At 52.3% G+C, this 26,699-nt stretch overlaps 1 protein-coding gene across 1 annotated transcript; it reads left to right on the top strand.

Annotated features, from left to right (window-relative positions):
* The first annotated feature begins 338 nt into the window (after positions 1 to 338).
* On the top strand, positions 339 to 26,699 carry LOC144483960 (dehydrogenase/reductase SDR family member 1-like). The gene is made up of 9 exons (XM_078202531.1): positions 339 to 389; positions 10,742 to 10,898; positions 14,348 to 14,491; positions 15,128 to 15,207; positions 17,802 to 17,934; positions 18,978 to 19,121; positions 20,870 to 20,939; positions 23,940 to 24,020; positions 26,520 to 26,699. Exons 2-9 carry the CDS (start codon positions 10,749 to 10,751, stop codon positions 26,654 to 26,656), a joined length of 939 nt encoding a protein of 312 aa, XP_078058657.1. The 5' UTR covers positions 339 to 389; positions 10,742 to 10,748; the 3' UTR covers positions 26,657 to 26,699.

A 26,699-nucleotide genomic window follows, 5' to 3' on the forward strand; every position in this document is an offset into this window, starting at 1 on the left:
GCCCCGCAGCTGCAAACCAGGGAGCTGACAATGATTCTGAAGGGTTTGCGGATCCACAAAGTGTTTCCAAATCCTCCCAGCCACCGCCTAACGCTGACTCCGCTTCTCCGGGACAAACAAGCGCCAAGGACAGCAATGACACTGCGCATGCTCCACATCACAATGCCCGGGGACTGATTGACGGCGGCTCCGGACCAATAGGAAGAAGGGGCGGGGCTGGAGGACCGAGCGGGAGCGGCTGGTCCTCCAACCAATCGGAGTGAATGGGGGGCGGGGCTACGAGTTCCCGATCCATGGCATGGGAGAGGCGCGCATGCGCATTAAGTAACGGCGTTTGCCGTGTGGGTGACAGCAACTGGAGAGAAATTCCTGTGTCTCATCAGCAACTGGTAAGGATGCAGAAACATGGTGGGAGCAATGGAACCGGCGGATGGACGTAGAGGGTTTCTAAATACCTGTTGAAGGCCTCAAACATCGAATATGAGCCCGTCGGTCCCGTGTTTGCAGCTTCAGGTCTTTTTCCCGAGACGAAGCTGAGGTTAGCGGCCGCCATCTTGATTGAGCAGGGAGCAGAGCGCATGCGCTGGTGTATTGGTGACGCAACCGTGAGTGGGCGGGTCTTTGTGTTTCTGCTCCCACCGGGTTAAAATGCATACCAACAATGAGCATCAGATTTTCAAACAGCTTCACGGGGCGGCATGGTAGCACAGTGGTTAGCACTGCTGCTTCACTGCTCCAGGGACCTGGGTTCGATTCCCGGCTTGGGTCACCGTCTGTGTGTAGTTTGCACAGTGACCCAAGCCGGGATTGCCGGGTTAGCAGCGCTAACCACTGTGCTACCGTGCCGCCCCATGGACATAGAACATAGAAAGAATACAGCACAAACTTCGGCCCACATGTTGCGCCGGTCATGTCCGTACCTACCTAGGCTTAGAAATAGGCTTACCTATAACTCTCAATCCTATTAAATCCCATGTACTCATCCAGAAGTCTCTTAAAAGAGAGGGAGGAGTTTGCCTCCACCACCACTGATGGCAGCCGATTCCACTCACCCACCACCCTCTGAGTGAAAGACTTATCCCTGACATCTCCTCTGTACCTACTCCCCAGCACCTTAAACCTGTGTCCTCTCGTAGCAGCCATTTCAGCCCTGGGAAAAAGCCTCCGAGAATCCACCCGATCTGTACCTCTCAACATCTTGTACACCTCTATCAGGTCACCTATCATCCTTCGTCTCTCCAAGGAGAAAAGACCGAGCTTCCTCAACCTATCCTCATAGGGCATGCCAACCAATCCAGGCAACATCCTTGTAAATCCTCTCTGCACCCTTTCAATAATTTCCACATCCCTCCTGTCATGAGGCGACCAGAACTGAGCACAGTACTCCAAGTGGGGTCTGACGAGGGTCTTATAAAGCTGCATCATTATCTCCCGACTCCTAAACTCAATCCCTCGACTGATAAAGGCCAACACACCATACGCCTTCTTAACCACCTCCTCCACCTGCGAGGCCGATTTAAGAGTCCTATGGACCCCAAGGTCCTTCTGATCCTCTACTCTGCTAAGAGTCTTACCCTTGATATTATACTCCTTCATCCCATTTGACCCATCAAAATGGACCACTACACATTTGTCCGGGTTGAAGTCCATCTGCCACTTCTCCGCCCAGTCTTGCATCCTATCTATGTCACACTGCAGCTTCTGACATCCCTCCAAACTATCCACAACACCACCAACCTTCGTGTCGTCGGCAAACTTACCAACCCATCCCTCCACTTCCTCATCCAGGTCATTTATGAAAATGACAAACAGCAAGGGTCCCAGAATGGATCCCTGGGGCACTGCACTGGTGACCGACCTCCATTCAGAAAAAGACCCATCTACAACCACTCTCTGCCTTCTGCAGGCTAGCCAGTTCTGGATCCACAAGGCAACAGCCCCTTGGATCCCATGCCCTCTCACTTTCTCGAGAAGTCTTGCATGGGGCACCTTATCGAACGCCTTGCTGAAGTCCATGTAAACCACATCTTCCGCTTTTCCTTCGTCAATGTGTTTAGTCACATTTTCAAAGAACTCCACCAGGCTCGTAAGGCACGATTTGCCTTTGACAAAGCCGTGCTGACTACTTTTGAGCATACTAAACTTCTCTAAATGTTCATAAATCCTGTCCCTCAGGATCTTCTCCATCAACTTACCAACCACTGAGGTTAGACTCATCGGTCGGTAATTTCCTGGGCTATCCCTATTCCCTTTCTTGAATATAGGAACGACATCCGCAATCCTCCAGAACCTCTCCCGTCTCCATTGACAACGCAAAGATCATCGCCAGAGGCTCTGCAATCTCTTCCCTCGCCTCCCACAGTAACCTGGGGTACATCCCATCCGGTCCCGGCGACTTATCTATCTTGATGCTATTCAAAATTTCCAACACATCCTTTTTCTTAACGTCCACATACTCAATCTTTTCAGTCCGCCACAATCCTGTAGTACAACCACCCAGTTCTTTTTCCACCGTGAATACCGAGTTAAAATATTCATTAAGCACCTCTCCTATTTCTTCCGGTTCTGTACAGACTTTCTCACCTTCACATTTTATAGGTCCTATTCCTTCACATCTCATCCTTTTACTCTTCACATATTTATAGAACGCCTTAGGGTACTCCTTAATCTTACCTGCCAAGGCCTTCTCGTGACCCCTTCTGGCTCTCCTAATTTCTTTCTTAAGTCCCTTCCTACAAGCCGTATACTCATCTACATCCCTATTATCGCCTAGCTCTCTGAACCTTTTGTACGCTTTCCTTTTCTTTTTGACTAGATTAAGCGCAGCTTTCATGCACCACGGTTCCCATAACGTACCAAAACCTCCATGTCTCATCGGAACGTTGTCATGCAGAACTCCAGACAAAAATTCCCTGAAAATCAGCCACCTTACTTCGGTACTTTTCCTCGAGAATGCCTCCTTCCAATTTACGCCTCTAATCTCCTGTCTGATGGCTTCATATTTCCCCTTACTCCAGATAAACACTTTCCTAGCTTGCCTGATCCTATCTCTTTCCAATGCTAGCATAAAGGAGATAGAGTTATGATCACTGTCCCCAAGATGCTCCCCCACTGAGAGATCCGACACCTGTCCAGGCTCATTAGCCAGTACCAGGTCGAGTACAGCCTCTCCTCTTGTAGGCTTATCCACATGCTGTGTCAGGAAACCCTCCTGAACACACCTAACAAACTCCTCCCCATCCAAACCCCTTACCTGAGGGATATTCCAATCGATGTTTGGGAAATTAAAGTCTCCCATCACGACAACCCTGTTATTATTACATCTCTCCAGGATCTGTTTCCCTATCTGCTCCTCAACATCCCTGTTGCTATTGGGCGGCCTGTAGAAAACACCCAGCAAAGTTATCGACCCCTTCCCGCTCCGAACTTCCACCCACAGAGACTCCGTAGACAATCCATCCACGGCTTCCACCTTCTCTACAGCTGTGACACTATCCCTGATCATATTCAGTATGAGAGGCTGCATCCCTGAATACTTACATGAAGCGGTGACACGGCTTTTGTACTCATTGGAGTTTAGAAGGATGAGGGGGGGGATCTTATTGAAACTTGCAGGATACTGCGAGGCCTGGACAGAGTGGACATGGAGAGGATGTTTCCACGAGTAGGTAAAACTAGTACCAGAGGGCACAACCTCAGACTGAAGGGACGATCCTTTGAAACAGAGATGAGGAGGAATTTCTTCAGCCAGAGAGTGGTGAATCTGTGGAACTCTTTGTTGCAGAAGGCTGTGGAGGCCAGGTCATTGAGTGTCTTTAAGACAGAGATAGATATGTTCTTGATAAATAAGCGGATTGGGGTTATGGGGAAAAGGCAGGAGAATGGGGATGAGAAAAATACCAGCCATGATTGAATGGTGGAGCAGACTCAATGGGCCGAGTGGCCTAATTTTGCTCCTATGTCTTATCGTCTTTTGGTTACACTTCAGCCCCAGGCTCCTCATGTTTACATAGAAACATACATAGAAAATAGAAGTGGAAGTAGGCCATTCAGCCTTTTGAGCATTCCCTGTCATTCATTATGGTCATGGCTTGTTGTGGTGGGAGATTTTAATTTCCCCTATATTGACTGGGACTCACTTAGTGCTAGGGGCGTGGATGGGGCAGAGTTTGTAAGGAGCATCCAGGAGGGCTTCCTGAAACAGTATGTAGATAGTCCAACTAGGGAAGGGGCCATACTGGACCTGGTATTGGGGAATGAGCCCGGCCAGGTGGTCGATGTTTCAGTAGGGGAGCAGTTCAGGAACAGTGACCACAGTTCAGTAAGCTTTAAGGTACTGATGGATAAAGATAAGTGTAGTCCTCAAGGTGCTAAATTGGGGGAAGGCTAATTACAACAATATCAGGCAGAAACTGAAGAATGTAGATTGGGGGCAGATATTTGAGGGCAAATCAACATCTGGCATGTGGGAGGCTTTCAAGTGTAAGTTGATAGGGATTCAGGACTGGCACATTCCTGTAAGGATGAAAGATAAGTATGGCAAGTTTTGGGAACCTTGGATAACAAGAGATATTGTGAGCCTAGTCAAAGAGAAAAAGGAAGTATTTGTCAAGGCTAGGAGGCTGGGAACACACGAAGCAAGTGTGGAATACAAGGAAAGTAGAAAGAAACTTAAGCAAGGAGCCAGGAGGGTTAAAAGGGGTTACGATAAAGCATTGGCCAGCAGGATTAAGGAAAATCCCAAGGCTTTTTATACATATATAAAGAGCAAGAGGATAGCCAGGGAGACGGTTGGCCCACTCAAGGAGAGGGGAGGGAATCTATGCGTGGAGCCAAAGGAAATGGGTGAGTACTTTGCGTCAGTATTCACCAAAGAGAAGGACTTGGTGGATGATGAGTCTGGGAAAGAGTGTGTAGATAGTGTGAGTCATGTTGAGATCAAAAAGGAGGAGGTAATGGGGTTCTTGAGAAACATTAAGGTAGACAAGTCCCCAGGGCCTGATGGGATATACCCCAGAATACTGAGAGAGGCAAGGGAGGAAATTGCTAGGGCCTTGAGAGAAATCTTTGTAGCCTCACAGGCAACAGGGGAGGTCCCAGCGGATTGGAGAATAGCCAATGTTGTTCCTTTGTTTAAGAAGGGTAGCAAGAATAATCCAGGTAATTACAGGCCGATGAACCTTATGTCAGTGGTAGGGAAATTACTGGAGAGGATTCTCCAGACAGGATTTACTCCCACTTGGAAATAAGTGAACCTATTAGCAAGAGGCAACATGGTTTTGTGAAGGGGAGGTTGTATCTCAGTAACTTGATCGAGTTTTTTGAGGAAGTGACAAAGATGATTGATGAGGGTAGGGCTGTGGATGTTGTCTACATGGACTTCAGTAAGGCCTTTGACAAGATCCCTCATGGCAGACTGGTGCAGAAGGTGAAGTCGCATGGGATCAGAGGTGAGCTGGCAAGGTGGATACTAAACTGGCTCGGTCATAGAAGACAGAGGGTAGCAGTGGAAGGGTGCGTTTCTGAATGGAGGGCTGTGGCAAGTGGCATTCCTCAGGAATCAGTGCTGGGACCTTTGCTGTTTGTAATATACATAAATGATTTGGAGGAAAACGTAACTGGTTTGATTAGTAAGTTTGTGGACGACACAAAGGTTGGTGGATTTGCGAATAGCGATGAGGACCATCAGAGGATACAGCATGATATAGATCGGATGGAGACTTAGGTGGAGAAATGCCAGGTGGAGTTTAATCTGGACAAATGTGAGGTCATGCATTTTGGAAGGTCTAATACAGATAGGAAATATACAGTAAATGGCAGAACCCTGAAGAGTATTGATAGGCAGAGGGATCTGGGTGTACAGGTACCCAGGTCACTGAAAGTGGTAATGCAGGTGAGAAGGTAGTCAAGAAGGCATACGGCATGCTTGCCTTCATCAGCTGGGACATTGAGTTTAAAAATTGGCAAGTCATGTTGCAGTTTTATAGAACCTTAGTTCGGCTGCACTTGGCATATAGTGTTCAATTCTGGTCGCCACACTACCAGAAGGATGTGGAGGCTTTGGAGAGGGTACGGAAAAGATTTATCAGGATGTTGCTTGGCATGGAGGGCATTAGCTATGAGGAGAGGTTGGAGAAACCTGGTTTGTTCTCACTGGAACGACGGAGGTTGAGGGGGGGCGACCTAATAGAAGTTTACAAGATTATGAGGGGCATGGACAGAGTGGATAGTCAGAAGCTTTTTCCCAGGGTGGAAGAGTCAATTCTCGGGGGCACAGGTTTAAAGTGCAAGAGGCAATGTTTAAAGGAGATGCACTTGGCACGTTTTTGACACAGAGGGTGGTGGGTGCCTGGAACTCGCTGTCGGGGGAGGTCGTGGAAGCAGATATGACAGTGACTTTTAGGGGGCATCTGGACAAATACATGAAATGGATGGGAATAGAGGGATAAAGTCCCCGGAAGAGTAGGAGGTTTTAGTTAAGTCGGGCAGCATGGCCAGTGCAGGCTTGGAGGGCTGAAGGGCCTGTTCCTGTGCTGTAATTTTCTTTGTTCTTTGTATCGGGGTGCACTGGGTCACTGTCAGGTTGGGGTCTTCTTTCGGAGGATCTCGAGACCTGCAAGTAAATTTAAAAGAGCAGTGTTAGTGATTGTTCGGCTGTGAGAGTTTATTTTTAGGAGTGAGGTGACTGTGGAAGGTTGTGCTTGGAGCCTGCAGGAGGTCGCAGCTCTCCGGCTCAGAGGAGTTGGGAGGAGAGAGGCTTCCAGTCACAGGGATGTCGGTCTGGTCGTTGGGGACCAACAGAGTGAAGGTCCCGGCTCCCGCGGCATTTCCCTGGGCTCTAGGAGTCCTCTGAATGTAGGCCCAGGCGTCTGGGGCATTTTCCTGGTCTCTGGAAGCCGCTGTGGAGGAATCCCCGGATCTGGGGCTGCAGCGCCGGCTGCTGCTGCTGCTGCTCACATGGGCAGCTGCTCCGGGGCAATTCCACGTCCGTCAAATCGGGTGTCTCCAGGGTCCGAAGAATCACCAAATCTGTAAGAATTTGAATGAAAGCATTGTTAGAGACTTTAAAAGAGTCAGAATGAAGTTTCAGAAGCATAGAACAAGAGTAAAAGAATTAGAAGGTATGCTGGGCACAGCTTGCAAGAAGTCGCCTCACTCTGGCGCCATCTTGGAACCGAGGGTACAATTTAGCACGGCCAATCCACCTAACCAGCACATCTTAAATATAGGAGGGAACCAGAGCACCCGGAGGAAACCCATACAGACACAGGAGAACGTACAAACTCCGCACAGACAGTGACCCGAGCCGGGAAGCAAATCCGGGTCCCTGGCGCTGTGAGGCAGTAATGCCAACCACTGTGCCACCGCGTCGCCCATTCGTGGGACAACAATCAGGAACAACACCTTTCACTTTATACCAATACATGTGACAATAATAAATCTTAGCACGGCACGGTGGCACAGAGGTAGAGGTCTCGGGTCATGTCTTTCTAGGCGCCCTGCAGACACAGTTGATGGGGAACACTTGAGGGTGAGTCAGGTGGACTTGAAATGTGCACCCATGTCCCCCCCCCCCTTGTTTCCTTCCCCCACTCCTCCTGTTTCCCCCACCCCTCCAAAGCTGTTGCCAGGGCTTTTCCAGCACTTTTCTGCTTGTGTTACGTTGGGGTGTGGGCAGAGAGTGCAGAGAGAGAGAGGGCAGACGTGCAGAGAGAGAGGGCAGAGGGCTGGCGTGCAGAGAGAGAGAGCAGTGGGCAGAGACTGCAGAGAGAGAGGGCAGAGGGCTGGCGTGCAGAGAGAGAGGGCAGAGGGCTGGCGTGCAGAGAGAGAGAGCAGTGGGCAGAGAGTGCAGAGAGAGAGGGCAGAGGGCTGGCGTGCAGAGAGAGAGAGCAGTGGGCAGAGAGTGCAGAGAGAGAGGGCAGAGGGCTGGCGTGCAGAGAGAGAGGGCAGTGGGCAGAGAGTGCAGAGAGAGAGAGAGGACAGACATGCAGAAAGAGAGAGGGCAGAGAGTGCAAACTCCGCAATAAGGGACTCAATCTCCCAGATTGCTCAATGAGAGAGTCTTATCAGGGTGTGCAAAGGTCGCAGACTGAGAGAGAGACAGGACGAGCCAGGCACTGTTAACTGCGGACACTGACTGTCAGAGGTGAGAGCCGTCCTAAAGTTTATTTATTAGTCACAAGTAAGACTTACATTAACACTGCAATGAAGTTACTGTGAAAATCCCCTAGTCACTACACTCGGGCGCCCGTTCCAGTAACACTGAGGGAGAATTTAGCATTGCCGCTTAGCAGTACCAAACCGGTCTGTGGGGGTGGGGGGAGTGGGGAATGATGGGCAGTACCAAACCGGTTTGGGGGGGAAGCGGGAAATGATAGGCAGTACCAAACCAGTCGGGGGGGTGGGGTGGGAGGGGGAAAAGATTAGACACTGGCTCAATGGAAGAAGCCAGAGAGTGGTTGTGGAGGATTGCTTCTCTGAGTGGAGGCCTGTGACTAGTGGTGTGCACAGTAAGAAGTTTAACAACACCAGGTTAAAGTCCAACAGGTTTATTTGGTAGCAAAAGCCACACAGGTGTGGCTTTTGCTACCAAATAAACCTGTTGGACTTTAACCTGGTGTTGTTAAACTTCTTACTGTGTTTACCCCAGTCCAACGCCGGCATCTCCACATCATGACTAGTGGTGTGCCACAGGGATCGGTGTTGGGTCCATTGTTGTTTGTCATCTATATCAATGATCTGGATTATAATTTGCTAAATTGGATCAGCAAGTTTGCTGATGATACAAAGATTGGAGGTGTAGTGGACAGTGAGGAAGGTTTTCAAAGTTTGCAGAGGTATTTGGACCAACTAGAAAAATTGTCTGAAAAATGGCAAATGGAATTTAACGCAGACAAGTGTGAGATATTGCACTTTGGAAGGACAAACCAAAGAAGAACGTACAGGGTAAATGGTAGGACTCTGAAGAGTGCAGTTGAACAGAGGGATCTGTGAATACAGGTACAGAATTCCTTAAAAGTGACGTCACAGGTGGATAGGGTCGTAAAGAGTGCCTTTGGTACATTGGCCTTTATAAATCGGAGTATCGAGTATAAAAGTTGGAGAGTTATGGTAAGGTTATATAAGGCACTGGTGAGGCCGAATTTAGAGTATTGTGTGCAGTTTTCAGAGAATCACAGAAACCCGACAGTACAGAAAGAGGCCATTCAGCCCATCGAGTCTGCACCGACCACAATCCCACCCAGGGCCCACCCCCATATCCCTACATATTTACCCGCTAATGCCTCTAACCTACGCATCTCAGGACACTAAGGGCAATTTTTAGCATGGCCAATCAACCTGACCCGCACATCTTTGGACTGTGGGAGGAAACCGGAGCACCCGGAGGAAACCCACGCAGACACGAGGAGAATGTGCAAACTCCACACAGACAGTGACCCGAGCCGGGAATCGAACCCAGTTCCCTGGAGCTGTGAAGCAGCAGTGCTAACCACTGTGCTACCGTGCCGCCAAGTTACAGGAAGGATGTAAATAAGGTTGAAAGAGTGCAGAGAAGGTTCACAAGGATGTTGCCGGGACTTGAGAAGCTGAGTTACAGAGAGAGATTGAATAGGTTAGGACTTTATTCCCTGGAGCGTAGATGAGGGGAGATTTGATAGAGGTGTATAAGATTTTGATGGGTATGGATAGAGTGAATGCAAGCAGGCTTTTTCCACTGAGGCTACGGGAGAAAAAAACCAGAGGGCATGGGTTAAGGGTGAAAGGAGAAAAGTTGAAAGGGAATATTAGGGGGGGCTTCTTCATGCAGAGAGTGGTGGGAGTGTGGAATGCGCTGCCGGATAAAGTGGTAAATGCGGGGTCACTTTTAACATTTAAGAAAAACTTGGACGGGTTCATGGATGAGAGGGGTGTGGAGGGATATGGTCCAAGTGCAGGTCAGTGGGACTAGGCAAAAAATGGTTCGGCACAGACAAGAAGGGCCAAAAGGCCTGTTTCTGAGCTGTAATTTTCTATGGTTCCATGGTTCTAAGATGGGCAGTACCAAACCAGTCTCGGAGGGGGGGAGGTGGGAAAGATGGGCAGTACCAAATCGGTCTGCGGGGGAGCGGGGAATGATAGGCAGTACCAAACTGGTTTTGGGGGAGGGGGGGAGCGGGAAATGATGGGCAGTACCAAACCGGTCGGTGGGCGAGTGGGGAAAGATGGCCAGTACCAAACCAGTCTGGGGGGTGGGGAGCGGGGAATGATGGGCAGTACCAAACTGGTCGGTGGGGGGCGGGGGGAGCGGGGAATGATGGGCAGTACCAAACCGATTGGGGGGGGGAGCGGGGAACGATGGGCAGTACCAAACCGGTCGGTGGGGGGGAGCGGAGAATGATGGACAGAACCAAACCGGTCTTGGTTGGGAGAGAGCTGGTGGGTGGAATGGGCAGTACCAAACCATTCGAATTGTGAGGGGGGTAATGATGGACAATACCATATTGGCCGAAGAGCCGGGGGAGATGGCAGGTGGTGGAATTGACGGGCTGGTCAAAATGTGAGGTGAGGTGGGAGGGAATGCTGGACTGTGCCAAACCAGTTTGAGTGGGGGAGGGGGGAATGTTGATCTGTACCCAACTGGTCAAAGTGTGGCCTGAGGGTTCTTGATGGTTTACACTCTGGGGGGGACATTAATGAGCTGCGACTCAGCCGCTGAGTGAGGATCTGGTTCTAACCCCCGAACCCCTTCCTCCTCCTCCAGCAGGAAGATGGCCGGGGTGCTGCTGGGCCGCGTGTGCATTGTGACTGGAGCTTCCCGGGGCATCGGGAAAGGCATCGCCCTGCAGCTGGGAGAGGCCGGGGCCACCGTCTACATCACCGGCCGTAACATGGACACGCTGCAGACGGCGGCCAAGGAGGTGAGGCTGGGGTGGGGGGGGAGGGGGCGGGGGGGAGGGGGTGGTGGGCTGGGGTGGGGTGGGGGGGGGGGGAGGGGGTGGTGGTGGGGGGAGGCGGTGGGTGGGGGGGCAGGGGGGCGGTAGGTGGTGGGTGGGAGGCAGTGGGTGGGGGGCGCCGGGGGACAGACGCGGGACTCGAGCGGCGGCTGAAGAGGAACTATTTTTTGAAAACAGGTGCCTTCCCGACCTCAAAGCTTTCGGTGGCCAGGGGGATGCAGTCTGGGGCAGGCGGCACCCATTTTGTGCACGGCAGGATTCCACGAGGAGCGGGGCCGCCGCCGCGTGACGGTGATGGTGCGGGAGGAGGCCACTTGGCCCGTCGTGTTCCATGCTGGCTCTGCATAGGCGCAATTTAGCACGTCCAATCCCCCTAACCTGCACATCTTTGGACACAGAGGGGCAATTTAAGATGGCAAATCCACCTAACCTACTCATCTTTTGGACTGTGGGAGTTAGAGGTCGTGCCTTACAAATTTGGTGGAGTTTTTTGAGGAAGTGACAAAAACGGTTGACGAAGGAAGGGCCGTGGATGTCGTCTATATGGATTTCAGTAAGGCATTTGACAAAGTCCCACATGGCAGGTTCGTTAAGAAGGTTAAGGCTCATGGGATACAAGGAGAAGTGGCTAGATGGGTGGAGAACTGGCTTGGCCACAGGAGACAGAGGGTAGCGGTCGAAGGGTCTTTTTCCGGCTGGAGGTCTGTGACCAGTGGTGTTCCGCAGGGCTCTGTACTGGGACCTCTGCTATTTGTGATATATATAAATGATTTGGAAGAACTGGTGTTATCAGCAAGTTTGCGGATGACACGAAGATGGCTGGACTTGCGGATAGCGATGAGCATTGTCGGGCAATACAGCAGGATATAGATAGGCTGGAAAATTGGGCGGAGAGGTGGCAGATGGAATTTAATCCGGATAAATGCGAAGTGATGCATTTTGGAAGAAATAATGTAGGGAGGAGTTATACAATAAATGGCAGAGTCATCAGGAGTATAGAAACACAGAGGGACCTAGGTGTGCAAGTCCACAAATCCTTGAAGGTGGCAACACAGGTGGAGAAGGTGGTGAAGAAGGCATATGGTATGCTTGCCTTTATAGGACGGGGTATGGAGTATAAAAGCTGGAGTATGATTTTGCAGCTGTATAGAACGCTGGTTAGGCCACATTTGGAATACTGTGTCCAGTTCTGGTCGCCGCACTACCAGAAGGACGTGGAGGCGTTAGAGAGAGTGCAGAGAAGGTTTACCAGGATGTTGCCTGGTACAGAGGGTCTTAGCTATGAGGAGAGATTGGGTAAACTGGGGTTGTTCTCCCTGGAAAGACAGAGAATGAGGGGAGATCTAATAGAGGTGTACAGGATTATGAAGGGGATAGAAATCATCATAGAAACCCTACAGTGCAGAAGGAGGCCATTCGGCCCATCAAGTCTGCACTGACCACAATCCCACCCAGGCCCTACCCCCACATATTTTACCTGCTAATCCCTCTAACCTACGCATCTCTGGACTCTAAGGGGCAATTTTTAACCTGGCCAATCAACCTAACCCGCACATCTTTGGACTAGATCGGGTGAACGGTGAGAGGGGTCACAGGCTCAAGGTGAGAGGGGCGAAGTATAACTCAGATATCAGAGGGACGTTTTTTTACACAGAGGGTGGTGGGGGCCTGGAATGCGCTGCCAAGTGGGGTGGTGGAGGCAGACACGCTGACATCGTTTAAAACTTACCTGGATAGTCACATGAGCAGCCTGGGAATGGAGGGATACAAGCGATTGGTCTAGTTGGACCAAGGAGCGGCACAGGCTTGGAGGGCCGAAGGGCCTGTTTCCTGTGCTCTACTGTTCTTTGTTCTTTTGTTCTTTCTTTAAGCAGAGCACCCAGAGGAAACCCACGCAGACACTGGGAGAACGTGCAGACTCTGCACAGACTGACCCGAATGTAGGCCAAGGAATGTAGGCATAGGACCATCACCTGCATCCCAGGAAGCAGTCCAGTGAACCTCAGTTGCACTCCTATGTCCTTCCTCTGGTAAGGAGAGCGAGACTGCGCACTCTGCTCCAGATGTGGCCACGGCAGTGTCCTGTTTAACAGGAAGGTGTTTGACTCTGAAGGCAGCAGCTTACATTCCCTCGCCGATGGGTCTGTGGCTGTAAACCTTTTGGACAACCGACCCACCGAGTCCTCACCCTGTCTGCAATTTTATACTGTTGTCAAATGCATTGGCCATTTTGTAGAGCGGGAAATGTCACGGTGTCAAATGCGACGGCCGTTGGTGCGGCAACAATAATCTCTCCCTCAATATCAACAAAACGAAGGAGATTGTCATCGGCTTCAAGAAGCGTAAAGGAGAACATGTCCCTGTCTACATCAATGGGAATGAAGTAGAAAGGATCGAGAGCTTCAAGCTTTTAGGTGTCCAGATCACCAACAACCTGTCCTGGTCCCCCCATGCCGACACTACAGTTAAGAAAGTCCACCAACGCCTCTACTTTCTCAGAAGACAAAGGAAATTTGGCATGTCAGCGACAATTCTCACCAATTTTTACAGATGTACCATAGAAAGTATTCTTTCTGGTTGTATCACAGCTTGGTATGGGGCTCCTGCGCTGCCCAAGACCACAAGGAACTACAAAAGGTCATGGATGTAGCCCAATCCATCATGCAAACCAGTGACTCCCATCCATTGACTCTGTCTACACTTCCCGCTGCCTCGGCAAAGCAGCCGGCATAATTAAGGACCCCACGCACCCCGGACATTCTCTCTTCCACCTCCTTCAGTCGGGAAAAGATACAAAAGTCTGAGGTCACGTACCAACCGACTCAAGAACAGCTTCTCCCCTGCTGCTGTCAGACTTTTGAATGGACTTACCTTGCATTAAGTTGATCTTTCTCTCAACCCTCGCTATGACTGTAACACGACATTGTGCACTCTCTCCTTTCCTTCTCTATGAATGGTATGCTTTGTCTATATAGCGCACAAGAAACAATACTTTTTACTGTATACTAATACACGTGACAATAAATTGAATCAAATCATTTTGTAGAGCAGGAAATGTCCTGCTGTCGAATGTGGCGGCCATTTTGCAAATTCCTTGGAGACGAAGTGCATCGTGGGATTTTTGCAGTGCGGTCCCCGTCACTTTGCAGAGAAAAAAAGAGAAGCCGGGCGGAAAGGCCATGACCGCCGCTGGCGGGGAACCTCGGCGGCCAAGGGGCGAAGAAAAACAGTTTTACGCTGCTGTCAGTAGGGGGGAGGGGAGGGTGGGGGGAAGGGGAAAGATAGATGTCTCGGGAACGTCACCGTAAGGTCAGTAGGTGGGGGTTAGAGTGTGACCGGGCTGCTGAGATGCCCCCCCCCCCCCCCCCCCCCCCCCATCGCAGAGTCCCTCACTCTGTCCTTTCCCCCGGCAGGTGGAGGCGCGGGGAGGCCGCTGCGTGCCGGTGGTGTGCGACTCTACCAGCGAGGAGCAGATCCGCTCGCTCTTTGGCCGGGTCGAGCAGGAACAGGGAGGCCGGCTGGACATTCTGGTCAACAACGCCTACGCGGCGGTGGAGGTAGGGCTGAAATTCCGGGCTGGGGACCCGCATGGTGCTGGCGACTCAACGATTCGATTGACCCGGGTGCTGAGTATATACTCAAGGGAATCGAGGGGTGAGCGAACCGAGGGGGAAGGCAAGCGGGGGACTTAAAGATTTCACTGGGGCCGAGAGGGAGGGGGAGAGAGAAAGAGAAACTTTTTCTTCTGGCTGGAGTTTGGGGGGGGTCAGATAGAATCCATCGAATCCCTACAAAGCAGAAGGAGACCATTCGGCCCATTAAGGCTGCACTGACCACAATCCCACCCAGGCCCTATCCCCGTAACCCCACATATTTACTGTGCTAATCCCCCTGATAGTAAGGGGCAATTTAGCATGGCCAATCCACCTAACCTGCACATCTTTGTACTGTGGGAGGAAACCCACGCAGACACGGGGAGAATGTGCAACTCCACACACACACTGACCCAAGCCGGGAATAAAAGTTGGGTCCCTAGAGCTGTGAGGTCACAGTGCTAACCACTGTCGATAGGATCCGGAACAAGCCAGGACAGGACGTGGCAAATGAAGCCTGGCCCATTGCAGAAGGGGGTAGGTGGGATGCCTGTCTGCGCCCTCGTTTGAGGGGTTTTAATCTTCCCTTTTCCTCCCTAGTCAATTATTTCTGACCATGAGAAGAAATTCTGGGAGATGCCACCTTCGTTCTGGGATGTGGTCAATGATGCAGGTCTGCGGTGAGTACGGCAGCTGAGGTCCAGCTGTCTCTCTCTCTCGCTGTCTCTCTCTCTCTCCCCCACCCCCTCCCCCCCATCTACATGAGGAACATCTGCTGTCTTACCCCTGCCCTCCCACCAACCTGAGCTTCCAGGTTGAGCTTCCCCGATCCAATTAGGGAACTTCAGACCAGAAGACACTGGAGCAGAATTAGGCCTTTTGGCCCATTGAGTTTGCTCCGCTATTCGATCGTGGCTGATAAGTTTCTCTACACCCATTCTCCCGCCTATTCCCCTGTAACCTTTGACACCCCTCCACTCCTTACCACCTTCCCTGTACACTTCCCGCTGCCTCGGCAAAGCAGCCGGCATAATGAAGGACCCCACGCACCCCGGACATTCTCTCTTCCACCTTCCGTCAGGAAAAAGATACAAAAGTCTGAGGTCACGGACCAACCGACTGAAGAACAGCTTCTTCCCTGCTGCTGTCAGACTTTGAATGGACTTCTTGTATTAAGTTGCTCTTTCTCTACACCGTAGCTATGACTGTAACACTACATTCTGCACTCTCTCCTTTCCTTCTCTATGAACGGTATGCTTTGCCTATATAGCGCGCAAGAAACAATACTTTTCACTGTATGTTAATACACGTGACAATAATAAATCGAATCAAATCAAAAACCGATCAAGAACCTATCTATCTCTGTCTTAAATACACTCAGCGACCTGGCCTCCTCTGTGGCAATGAATTCCACAGGTTCACCACTCTCTCCAGCTGAAGAAATCTGTCTTCCAAAGGGTTGTCCCTTTCATCTGAGGCTGTTCCTCTTATCTGAGTCTCTCCGACCAATGGGAACATCTTCCCCACGTCCGCTTTAACCAGGTCTCTCAGTATTCTGTAAGTTTCAATGAGAACCCTCCGCGCCCTCCCCATCCTTCTAAATTCCATCGAGTACAGACCCAGAGTCCTTGAATGCTCCTCGTACGACAATCCTTCCACTCCCAGGATCGTTCGCGTGAAGCTCCACTAGGTGAGGGGGCCACTTCGACACCTGTTCACTCCCCCTCCCCTGACCTTGTCCACCCCTCCCCCTCCCCTGCTCGTTGATGTACATAGAGTCATCGCGTTTCATCTGCACAGAAAGGCCTACGGTGCAGAAGGAGGCCATTCGGCCCTTCGAGTCTACACCGACCACAATCCCACCCAGGCCCTATCCCCATAACTCCACATACTTACCCAGCTAATCCCTCTAACCTACACATCTTTGGACGCTAAGGGATAATTTAGCATGGCCAATCCACCTAACCCGCACATCTTTCGGACTGTGGGAAGAAACTGGAGCACGCGGAGAAAACCCACGCAGATACGGGCTGAGAACGTGTAAACTCCGCACAGACAGTGACCCGAGCAGGGAATCAAACCCAGGTCCCTGGAGCTGTGAGGCAGCAGTGCTAACCACTGTGCCACCGTGCTGCCCAGGGAAGAGTAGAACAAGAGTAAAAGATAGTATTAGAGGTGAATGGTAGGACCTTAGGGAGTATCGTGGAACAGAGGGACCTTGGAGTTCAGGTGCATGGTTCTCTAAGGGTGAAGTTACAGATAGATAGGGCAGTGAAGAAGACCTTTGGCATGCTGGCCTTCATCAGTCAGGGCATTGAGTGTAGAAGTTAGGAAGTTGTGTTGCAGTTGTACAGGACGTTGGTGAGGCCGCACCTGGAGTATTGTGTTCAGTTTTGGTCATCTTGCTATAGAAAAGATGTTGTTAAACTGGAGAGAGTGCAGAAGAGGTTTACAAGGATGTTGCCAGGACTCGAGGGACTGAGTTATAGACAGAGATTGGACAGGCCTGGACTTTTTTTCTTTGGAACATAGTAGACTGAGGGATGATTTTAGAGAGGTGCAGAGGATCATGAGAGGCATGGATAGGGTGAACGCACTCAGTCCTTTTCCCAGAGTTGGGGAATTGAGAACTAGAGAGTTTAAGTTTAAGTTAAGAGGGGAAAGAATTAATGGGAACCTGAGGAGCAGCTTTTTTACACAGAGGGTGGTACGTATGTGGAATGAGCTGCTGGAGGAAGTGGTTGAGGCAGGGACATTGTCAACATTTAAAAGGCATTTGGACAGATACATGGATAGGAAAGGTTTAGAGGGATATGGGCCAAATGCAGGCAAATGGGGTTAGCTTACATGGGCTTTTTGGTCAACACGGACCAGTTTGGGCCGAAGGGCCTGTCTCCGTGCTGTAGATTCTATGACTCTAGAGGGCATGCTGGGTACAGCTCACAAGAAGTTGCCATCTTGGATCGAGTCTGGCGTGTCCTCGTACCCACGCCATGGATTTCCTTTTCCAAGGGGAAGAAACTGCAATGACATCCTCCCCTCCCGGTGGTGGCGCTGTGGAGTACTGGACCCAGGGCTCCGAGTGGGAGCGGAGGCAGTCACTGACCTTTCTCACCCTCTGGACACCAGGGGTGAGATCCTGGCCCCACGTGCGGAGATGGGGGGGGTGGAGATTGGGATGCGATGAGGGGAGTGCGGTAGTGGAAGAGGTCTCACTGCCGTAGTGTGTCCCAACACCTCCCCCCTCCCCAACCACACTTGCTTTGTTGTGCAGGGGCCACTATATCTGCTCGGTGTACGCAGCCCGGATGATGGTGGAGGCGAAGCAGGGCCTGATTGTCATCGTGTCGTCCATGGGCGGCCTGCGCTACATCTTCAACGTGGCTTACGGAGTCGGCAAGGCAGCGGTGAGTGGCAGGGCAGTGCGGGTAAACGGGCCGAAGGGCAAAGGTCACTCATTCACTTTGAGTTGCTGTATCTCACACTCTCTTTGCCTGGCTCTCTGGCTCTCTCTCTCTGGCTCTCTCGCTCTCGCTCTGGCTCTCTCTCTGGCTCTCTCGCTCTCTCTCTCTGGCTCTCTCGCTCTGGCTCTGGCTCTCTCTCTGGCTCTCTCGCTCTCTCTCTCTGGCTCTCTCGCTCTCGCTCTGGCTCTCTCTCTGGCTCTCTCTCTGGCTCTCTCGCTCTCTCTCTCTCTGGCTCTCTGGCTCTCTCACTTTCTCTCTCTGGTTCTTTCTCTCTGGCTCTCTGGCTCTTTCTCTCTGGCTCTCTGGCTCTTGCTCTCTGGCTCTCTGGCTCTTTCTCTCTGGCTCTTTCTCTCTGGCTCTTTCTCTCTGGCTCTTTCTCTCTGGCTCTTTCTCTCTGGCTCTTTCTCTCTGGCTCTTTCTCTCTGGCTCTTTCTCTCTGGCTCTTTCTCTCTGGCTCTTTCTCTCTGGCTCTGGCTCTCTGGCTCTTTCTCTCTGGCTCTTTCTCTCTGGCTCTTTCTCTCTGGCTCTCTGGCTCTTTCTCTCTGGCTCTTTCTCTCTGGCTCTCTCTCTCTCTGGCTCTCTCTCTCTGGCTCTCTCTCTCTGGCTCTCTCTCTCTCTGGCTCTCTCTCTCTCTGGCTCTCTCTCTCTCTGGCTCTCTCTCTCTCTGGCTCTCTCTCTCTCTGGCTCTCTCTCTCTGGCTCCCTCTCTCTGGCTCTCTTGCTCTCACTCTCTCTCTCAGGTTCGCTCTTGCTCTCTCTCCCTCTGGCTCTCTGGCTCTGGCTCTCTGGCTCTGGCTCTCTTGCTCTGGCTCTCTCTCTCAGGTTCGCTCTCGCTCTCTCTCCCTCTGGCTCTCTGGCTCTGGCTCTCTGGCTCTGGCTCTCTCGCTCTGGCTGGCTCTGTCTGCCTGCCCCCTGCCCCCCCACCCCCTCCTCCTCTGCCCCTCCCCCCCCTCTCTCTCTCACACAGTTCTCTCTCTCTCTCTGCAGTGTGATCGAATGGCAGCAGACTGTGCGTTGGAGTTGCGGAAACACGGAGTGTCATACGTGTCCCTCTGGCCGGGAGCCGTGCGCACCGAGACCATGACTAACTTGGTTATTAACACGGAGAACAAATCCAAAGGACAGCAACGGGTGAGTGAGACAGCGAGGAGGAGGCCATTCAGCCCCTTCTCCAGCCTGTTACACAGGAACACAGAACGGGAAGAAGGAAATTGAGAGAAAGGACATTGGGAGAGTGTAACCTGAAGAGGGAATGGAGGGAGAGTGAGTGGGATGGGAAGGAGGGAGCCAGTGGGTGAGGGAAGGATGGTGAGGGAGAGCGAGAGTGTGAACAGGTGGATGAGGGAGAGGGAGGTTCAAGTCCATAGCTTCCTGAAAGCGGCCACACCAGTCAATAGGGGGTAAAGAAGGCGTACGGCATGCTTGCCTTTATAAGTCGGGGCATTGAATACAAGAGTTAGGATGTCATGTTGCAGCTTTATAAAACTTTGGTTCGGAACCACTTATAGGATATTGCGTTCAATTCTGGTCGCCACATTACAGGAAGGATGCAGAGGATTTGGAGAGGGTGCAGAAGAGGTTTAACATGACGCTGCCTGGATTAGAGGGTACGAGATATAAGGAGCGGCTGGACAAACTAAGAACTAATGTTTATTTATTAGTGTCACAAGTAAGGCTTACATTAACAGCGCAATGAAGTTACTGTGAAAATCCCCCAGTCGCCACACTCCAGCGTCTGTTCGGGAACACTGAGGGAGAATTTAGCACGGCCAATGCACCTAATCAGCACATCTTTCGGATGGTGGGAGGAAACCGGAGCACCCGGAGGAAACCCATGCAGACACGGAGGGTGGGAGCGGCGAGAACATGAAGGCTCAGCACAGACAGTGACCCAAACCTGGGTCCCTGGCGCTGTGAGGCAGCAGTGTGAACCACTGTGCCCTCCCTCGCGTTGTGTGGGATTCTAGGGCTGGGTGGGATTGTTGTTGGTACAGGTTCGATGGGCTGAATGGCCTCCTCCTGCACTGTAGGATTCTATGAACATAAGAACTAGGAGCAGGAGTAGGCCATCTGGCCCCTCGAGCCTGCTCCGCCATTCAATAAGATCAGGCTGATCTTTTCGTGGACTCAGCTCCACTTACCCGCCCGCTCACCATAACCCTTAATCTCTTTAATGTTCAAAAATTTATCTATCCTTGCCTTAAAAACATTCAATGAGGTAGCCCCAACTGCTTCACTGGGCAGGGAATTCCACAGATTCACAACCTTTGTGTGAAGAAGTTCCTCCTCAACTCAGTCCAAAATTTGCTTCCCCTTATTTTGAGGCTGTGTCTCCTCGTTCTAGTTTCACCCGCCAGTGGAAACAACTAGGGTTGTTTTCTCTGGAGCGGCAGAGGCTGAGGGGAGACCTGATGGAAGTCTATAAAATAATGAGAGACATAGATAGGGTTGACAGTCAGAATGTTTTTCCCACAGTTGAAATGTGTAATACTCGGGGACATGCACTTCAGGAGAGAGGGGGAATGTTCAAAGGGGATGTGAGGGGCAAATATTTTTAAACAGAGAGTGGTAGGTGTCTGGAACACGCTGCCAGGGATGGTGGTGGAGGCAGATACGATAGGGGCGTTTAAGGGGCTTTTAAATAAGCACATGAATATGCAAAGAATAGAGGGATATGGACCAAGGGCAGGCAGAAAGGAATAGTTTAATTTGGTGTCATGTTCGACACAACATCGTGAGCTGAAGGGCCTGTTCCTGTGCTGTGCTGTTCTACGTTCTATGAGAGAGAGGTGGGTGAGGGAGAGAAGGTTGGACACAGTAACACGATTTAGTTGTGACAGCGGGGGAGTCCCTGAACTCTCCATGTTGTCCGTTTGCAGGTGGCGGACATGTTCACCGCTGGTGAGACCCCGGAGATGAGCGGGAAATGTATCGTCGCCCTCGCTACAGGTGGGTAAACGCTTCTCCCCACCCCCCTCAGCACTCCACGGCGAACGGCCTTCCCCTTTCCTGACGGGACCCCCACATCGATACTCTGGCCATGGGGGCGGGGGGGGGGGGGGGGGGGGGAGAGGCCCGGTCTCGGAACGAGAGGAGGCAGCCATTTTGTGTCTGAGCTGAGGAGAAATGCCTTTGCTCGGAGGCCGGTGAATCTTTGGAATTCTCAACTCCCCGGGGCTGGCCGTGGACGGTCCTCCATCGTCCGGACACGTCTGAGGCCGGGGCGGACAGATTCCCGGTCTCTCGGGGGGTGGGGGGCGTGGGCGGGGAAAGGGGTGGGAGGCCTCGTGGCATAAGAACATAGGCGGCACAATGGTTAGCACTGCTGCCTCACAGCGCCAGGGACCTGGGTTCAATTCCCGGCTTGGGTCACTGTCTGTGCAGAGTCTGCACGTTCTCTCCGTGTCTGCGTGCATTTGCTCCGGGTGCTCCGGCTTCCTCCCACAGTCCAAAGATGTGCGGCTTAAGTGGATTGGCCAACCTAAACTGTCCCTTAGTGTCACAGAGATTAGTACGGTAAATATGTGGGGTTATGGGGATAGGGCCTTGGTGGGATTGTTGTCAGTACAGGCTCGATGGGCCGAATGGCCTCCTCCTGCACTGTAGGGATTCCATGAACATAAGAACTAGGAGCAGGAGTCGGCCATCTGGCCCCTCGAGTCTGCTCCGCCATTCAACAAGATCATGGCTGATCTTTTCGTGGACTCAGCTCCACTTACCCACCCGCTCACCATAACCCTTAATTCCTTCACTGTTCAAAAATTTATCTATCCTTGCCTTAAAAACATTCAATGAGGTCGCCTCAACTGCTTCACTGGGCAGGGAATTCCACAGATTCACAACCCTTTGTGTGAAGAAGTTCCTCCTCAACTCAGTCCTAAATCTGCCCACCCTTATTTTGAGGCTATGCCCCCTAATTCTAGTTTCACCCGCCAGTGGAATCAACTTCCCTGCTTCTATCTTATCTATTCCCTTCATAATCTTATATGTTTCTGTAAGATCTCCCCTCGTTCTTCTGAATTCCAATGAGTACAGTCCCAGTCTATTTGGTCTCTCCTCAAAAGCCAACCCTCTCAACTCCGGAATCAATCTAGATTCAACCTAAGGATGTGATTGCACTGGAGAGGGTGCAGAGGAGATTCACTTGGTTGATTCTGGAGTTGAAATGGTTGGGCCTCTCTCGCTCGGTCTAAGGCTGCAGGATCCAGTCCCACTTCGACACTCGATAGTCACTGAAGGCCTGTTCGTGGCACGTTTGATTTGATTTATTATTGTCACAGGTATTGGGATACAGTGCAAAGTATTGTTTCTTGCGCGCTATACAGACAAAGCATACTGTTCATAGAGAAGGAAAGGACAGGGTGCAGAATGTAGTGTTACAGTCATAGCTAGGGTGTAGAGAAAGATCAACTTAATGCAAGGTCGGTCCATTCAAAAGTCTGATGGCAGCAGGGAAGAAGCTGTTCTCGGGTCGGTTGGTACGTGATCTCAGACTTTTGTATCTTTTTCCTGACAGAAGAAGGTGGAAGAGAGAATGTCCGGGCTGCGTGGGGTCCTTAATAATGCTGGCTGCTTTTCCGAGGCAATGGGAAGTGTAGACAGAGTCAATGGATGGGAGGCTGGTTTGCGTGATTCACAACGTTTTGTAGTTCCTTATGGTTTTGGGCAGAGCAGGAACCCATACCAAGCTGTGATACATCCGGAAAGGATGCTTCCTATGGTGCATCTGTAAAAGTTGGTGAGAGTCGTAGCTGACATGCCAAATTTCCATAAAGTAGAGAAAGTAGAGGTGTTGGTGGGGCTTTCTTAACTATAGTGTCAGCATGGGGGGGGGGAACCAGGACAGGTTGTTTGTGATCTGGACACCTAAAAACTTGAAGCTCTCGACCCTTTCTACTTCGTCACCATTGATGTAGACAGGGGCATGTTCTCCTTTATGCTTCCTGAAGGCGATGACAATCTCCTTCATTTTGTTGACATTGAGGGAGAGATTATTGTTGCCGCAACAATTCACCAGATTCTCGATCTCATTCCTGTACTCTGTCTCATCATTGTTTGAGATCCGACCCACTACGGTGGTGTTGTCAGCATATCTGAAAATTGAGTTGGAGGGTAGTTTGGCCGCACAGTCACAGGTGTATAAGGAGTATAGTAGGGGGCTGAGAACACAGCCTTGTGGGGCACCAGTGTTGAGGATGATCATGGAGGAGTTGTAAGGTCAGCCAGTAAATCCTTTCCGACACGCGTCAGGGCAGCCAGTACGAGGAGTGGGAGTGTTTCCTGTTCAGCGACCGCGCAGAGAACAACAGCCGATCGCTGAGGTAGCTCACCCTGCGCCATCACAGACTGATGGACACCCACCATCGCCGATCCCCACTTAGGGCCCAGTAACTGGAGGCGAAAGGGAAGGCGATAGCCGAGTGGTATTATCGCTAGACTATTCATCCAGAAACTCAGCTGGTGTTCTGGGGACCCGGGTTCGAATCCCACCATGGCAGATGGTGGAATTTGAATTCAATTTTAAAAAATATCTGGAATTAAGAATCTATTGATGACGGTGAAACCATTGTCGATTGTCGGAAAAAACCCATCTGGTTCACGAATGTCCTTTAGGGAAGGAAGTCTGCCGTCATCTGACCCCTTAGTGTCCAAAGATGTGCAAGTTAGGTGGATTGTCCATGCTAAATTGTTCCTTAGTGTCAGGGGGATTAGTGGGGTAAATGTGTGGGGTTGTGGGGGTAGGGCCTGGGTGGGATTGTGGTCGGTGCAGACTCGATGGGCCGAACGGCCTCCTTCTGCACTGTTGGATTCTATGCAGTCGTCCAGACGGAGGGAGTGGGCGGATGGCATTCCTGACCCCGCACTCGCCTGGGGTGACCTCTCCCATTGGGACCCCCCCTCCTCACGTCTCTCACTCTGCCTCCCCCTCCCCTCCCATCCCCTCCCCAGATAAGGACCTGATGAAGAAATCTGGCAAGGTGCTCATGACCTGTGACCTCGCTGCGCAGTACGGGATCAGGGACGTGAATGGTGAGTACGTTCCCGCCAGCTTGCTCTCTCTGACACCTTTGTGGCTTTGCCGGGGGTAAAGGGCAGGGAATCCCTGCCAGGGACGAGGTGGGGAACATCCTGAGGCAGACTGAGGGACGGCAGGGTGAGGCTGTGGGGGGATTGAGGAAAGAGAGGCGGGGGATGGAGAGGCGGGAGTTTGGAGGGGAGAGCTTCCAATGGTTGTTGGTCTGGCCGAAGAACAGGGCCGGGGGGTCATGGGTGGTGATCTCGGGGGTCAGGATTGGTGATCTCGGGGTTGGGCTTGGCGAGCCTGGGGTCAGGAGTCGGGAGGTGGTCAGCTCGGGGTCAGGAGGTGGTCAGCTCGGGGTCAGGAGTCAGGGGGTGGTCAGCTCGGGGTCAGGAGTCAGGGGGTGGTCAGCTCGGGGTCAGGGGGTGGTCAGCTCGGGGTCAGGGGTTGGTAAGCTCGGGGTCAGGGGTTGGTAAGCTCGGGGTCAGGGGTTGGTAAGCTCGGGGTCAGGGGTTGGTAAGCTCGGGGTCAGGGGTTGGTCAGCTCGGGGTCAGGGGGTGGTCAGCTCGGGGTCAGGGGGTGGTCAGCTCGGGGTCGGGGGGTGGTCAGTTCGGGGTCAGGGGTCGGGGGGTGGTCAGCTCGGGGTCATGGTCGGGGTGGTGATCTCGGGTCGGGGTTGGTGATCTCGGGTCGGGGTGTGGTGGTCTCCGGGGGTTTGGGAGGTGGTGATCTCCGGGGGTTTGGGAGGTGGTGATCTCCGGGGGTTTGGGAGGTGGTGATCTCCGGGGGGATCAGGGGTGGTGACCCCAGGAGTCGGGGGTGGAGATCTTGGGGGTCGGATCTCAGGGGGAGTTTCCTGATGGGGTCAGCACGATTATCTTGTGGGGGAGGGTGTATTTCCGGTAGATTTGCATTGGGGACACCAGGGTTCAGGTAATCCTGGCATTAACCAGTCCATCTCTCTCTCTCTCCGCCTCTGTCTCTCCCTCTCTCTCCGCCTCTGTCTCTCTCTCTCCGCCTCTGTCTCTCTCTCTCTCTCTCCGCCTCTGTCTCTCTCCGCCTCTGTCTCTCTCTCTCTCTCTCTCCGCCTCTGTCTCTCTCTCTCCGCCTCTGTCTCTCTATCTCTCTCTCCGCCTCTGTCTCTCTCTCTCTCTCTCCGCCTCTGTCTCTCTCTCTCTCCGCCTCTGTCTCTCTCTCTCTCTCTCCGCCTCTGTCTCTCTCTCTCTCTCCGCCTCTGTCTCTCTCTCTCTCCACCTCTGTCTCTCTCTCTCTCTCCGCCTCTGTGTCTCTCTCTCTCACCGCCTCTGTCTCTCTCTCTCTCTCCGCCTCTGTGTCTCTCTCTCTCTCCGCCTCTGTGTCTCTCTCTCTCTCCGCCTCTGTCTCTCTCTCTCTCTCTCCGCCTCTGTCTCTCTCTCTCTCTCTCCGCCTCTGTCTCTCTCTCTCTCTCCGCCTCTGTGTCTCTCTCTCTCTCTCTCTCCGCCTCTGTCTCTCTCTCTCTCTCCGCCTCTGTCTCTCTCTCTCTCTCCGCCTCTGTCTCTCTCTCTCTCTCCGCCTCTGTGTCTCTCTCTCTCCGCCTCTGTGTCTCTCTCTCTCTCCGCCTCTGTGTCTCTCTCTCTCTCTCCGCCTCTCTGCCTCTCTCTCTCTCCGCCTCTGTGTCTCTCTCTCTCTCCGCCTCTGTCTCTCTCTCTCTCTCCCCGCCTCTGTCTCTCTCTCTCTCTCCGCCTCTGTCTCTCTCTCTCTCTCTCTCTCTCCGCCTCTGTGTCTCTCTCTCTCTCCGCCTCTGTGTCTCTCTCCCTCTCCGCCTCTGTCTCTCTCTCTCTCTCCGCCTCTGTCTCTCTCTCTCTCTCCGCCTCTGTGTCTCTCTCTCTCTCCGCCTCTGTGTCTCTCTCTCTCTCCGCCTCTGTGTCTCTCTCTCTCTCCGCCTCTGTGTCTCTCTCTCTCTCCGCCTCTGTGTCTCTCTCTCTCTCCGCCTCTGTGTCTCTCTCTCTCTCCGCCTCTGTGTCTCTCTCTCTCTCCGCCTCTGTGTCTCTCTCTCTCTCCGCCTCTGTGTCTCTCTCTCTCTCCGCCTCTGTGTCTCTCTCTCTCTCCGCCTCTGTCTCTCTCTCTCTCTCCGCCTCTGTGTCTCTCTCTCTCTCCGCCTCTGTGTCTCTCTCTCTCTCCGCCTCTGTGTCTCTCTCTCTCTCCGCCTCTGTGTCTCTCTCTCTCTCCGCCTCTGTGTCTCTCTCTCTCTCCGCCTCTGTCTCTCTCTCTCTCTCCGCCTCTGTCTCTCTCTCTCTCTCCGCCTCTGTCTCTCTCTCTCTCTCCGCCTCTGTCTCTCTCTCTCTCTCCGCCTCTGTCTCTCTCTCTCTCTCCGCCTCTGTGTCTCTCTCTCTCTCCGCCTCTGTGTCTCTCTCTCTCTCCGCCTCTGTGTCTCTCTCTCTCTCCGCCTCTGTGTCTCTTTCTCTCTCCGCCTCTGTGTCTCTCTCTCTCTCCGCCTCTGTGTCTCTCCCCCTCTCTCTGTCCCCCCGCAGGCCGTGCTCTGGTGGACTATTGCTCCCTCAAGTTCGTTCTGCAGCAGCTGCCGAGCCTTTCCTGGCTCTCCACCTTCATCCCGGGATTCATCAGGATTCCCAAGTGGGTCCTTACCCTGACCTCCAGTAAATTTTAAACCTCCCCATGACCCTCCACCTCTTCCCTTCCTCTCCCTCGCC

The sequence above is a fragment of the Mustelus asterias genome, unplaced genomic scaffold, assembly GCF_964213995.1.
Source record: "Mustelus asterias unplaced genomic scaffold, sMusAst1.hap1.1 HAP1_SCAFFOLD_85, whole genome shotgun sequence".
NCBI classification, from domain to species: domain Eukaryota; kingdom Metazoa; phylum Chordata; class Chondrichthyes; order Carcharhiniformes; family Triakidae; genus Mustelus; species Mustelus asterias.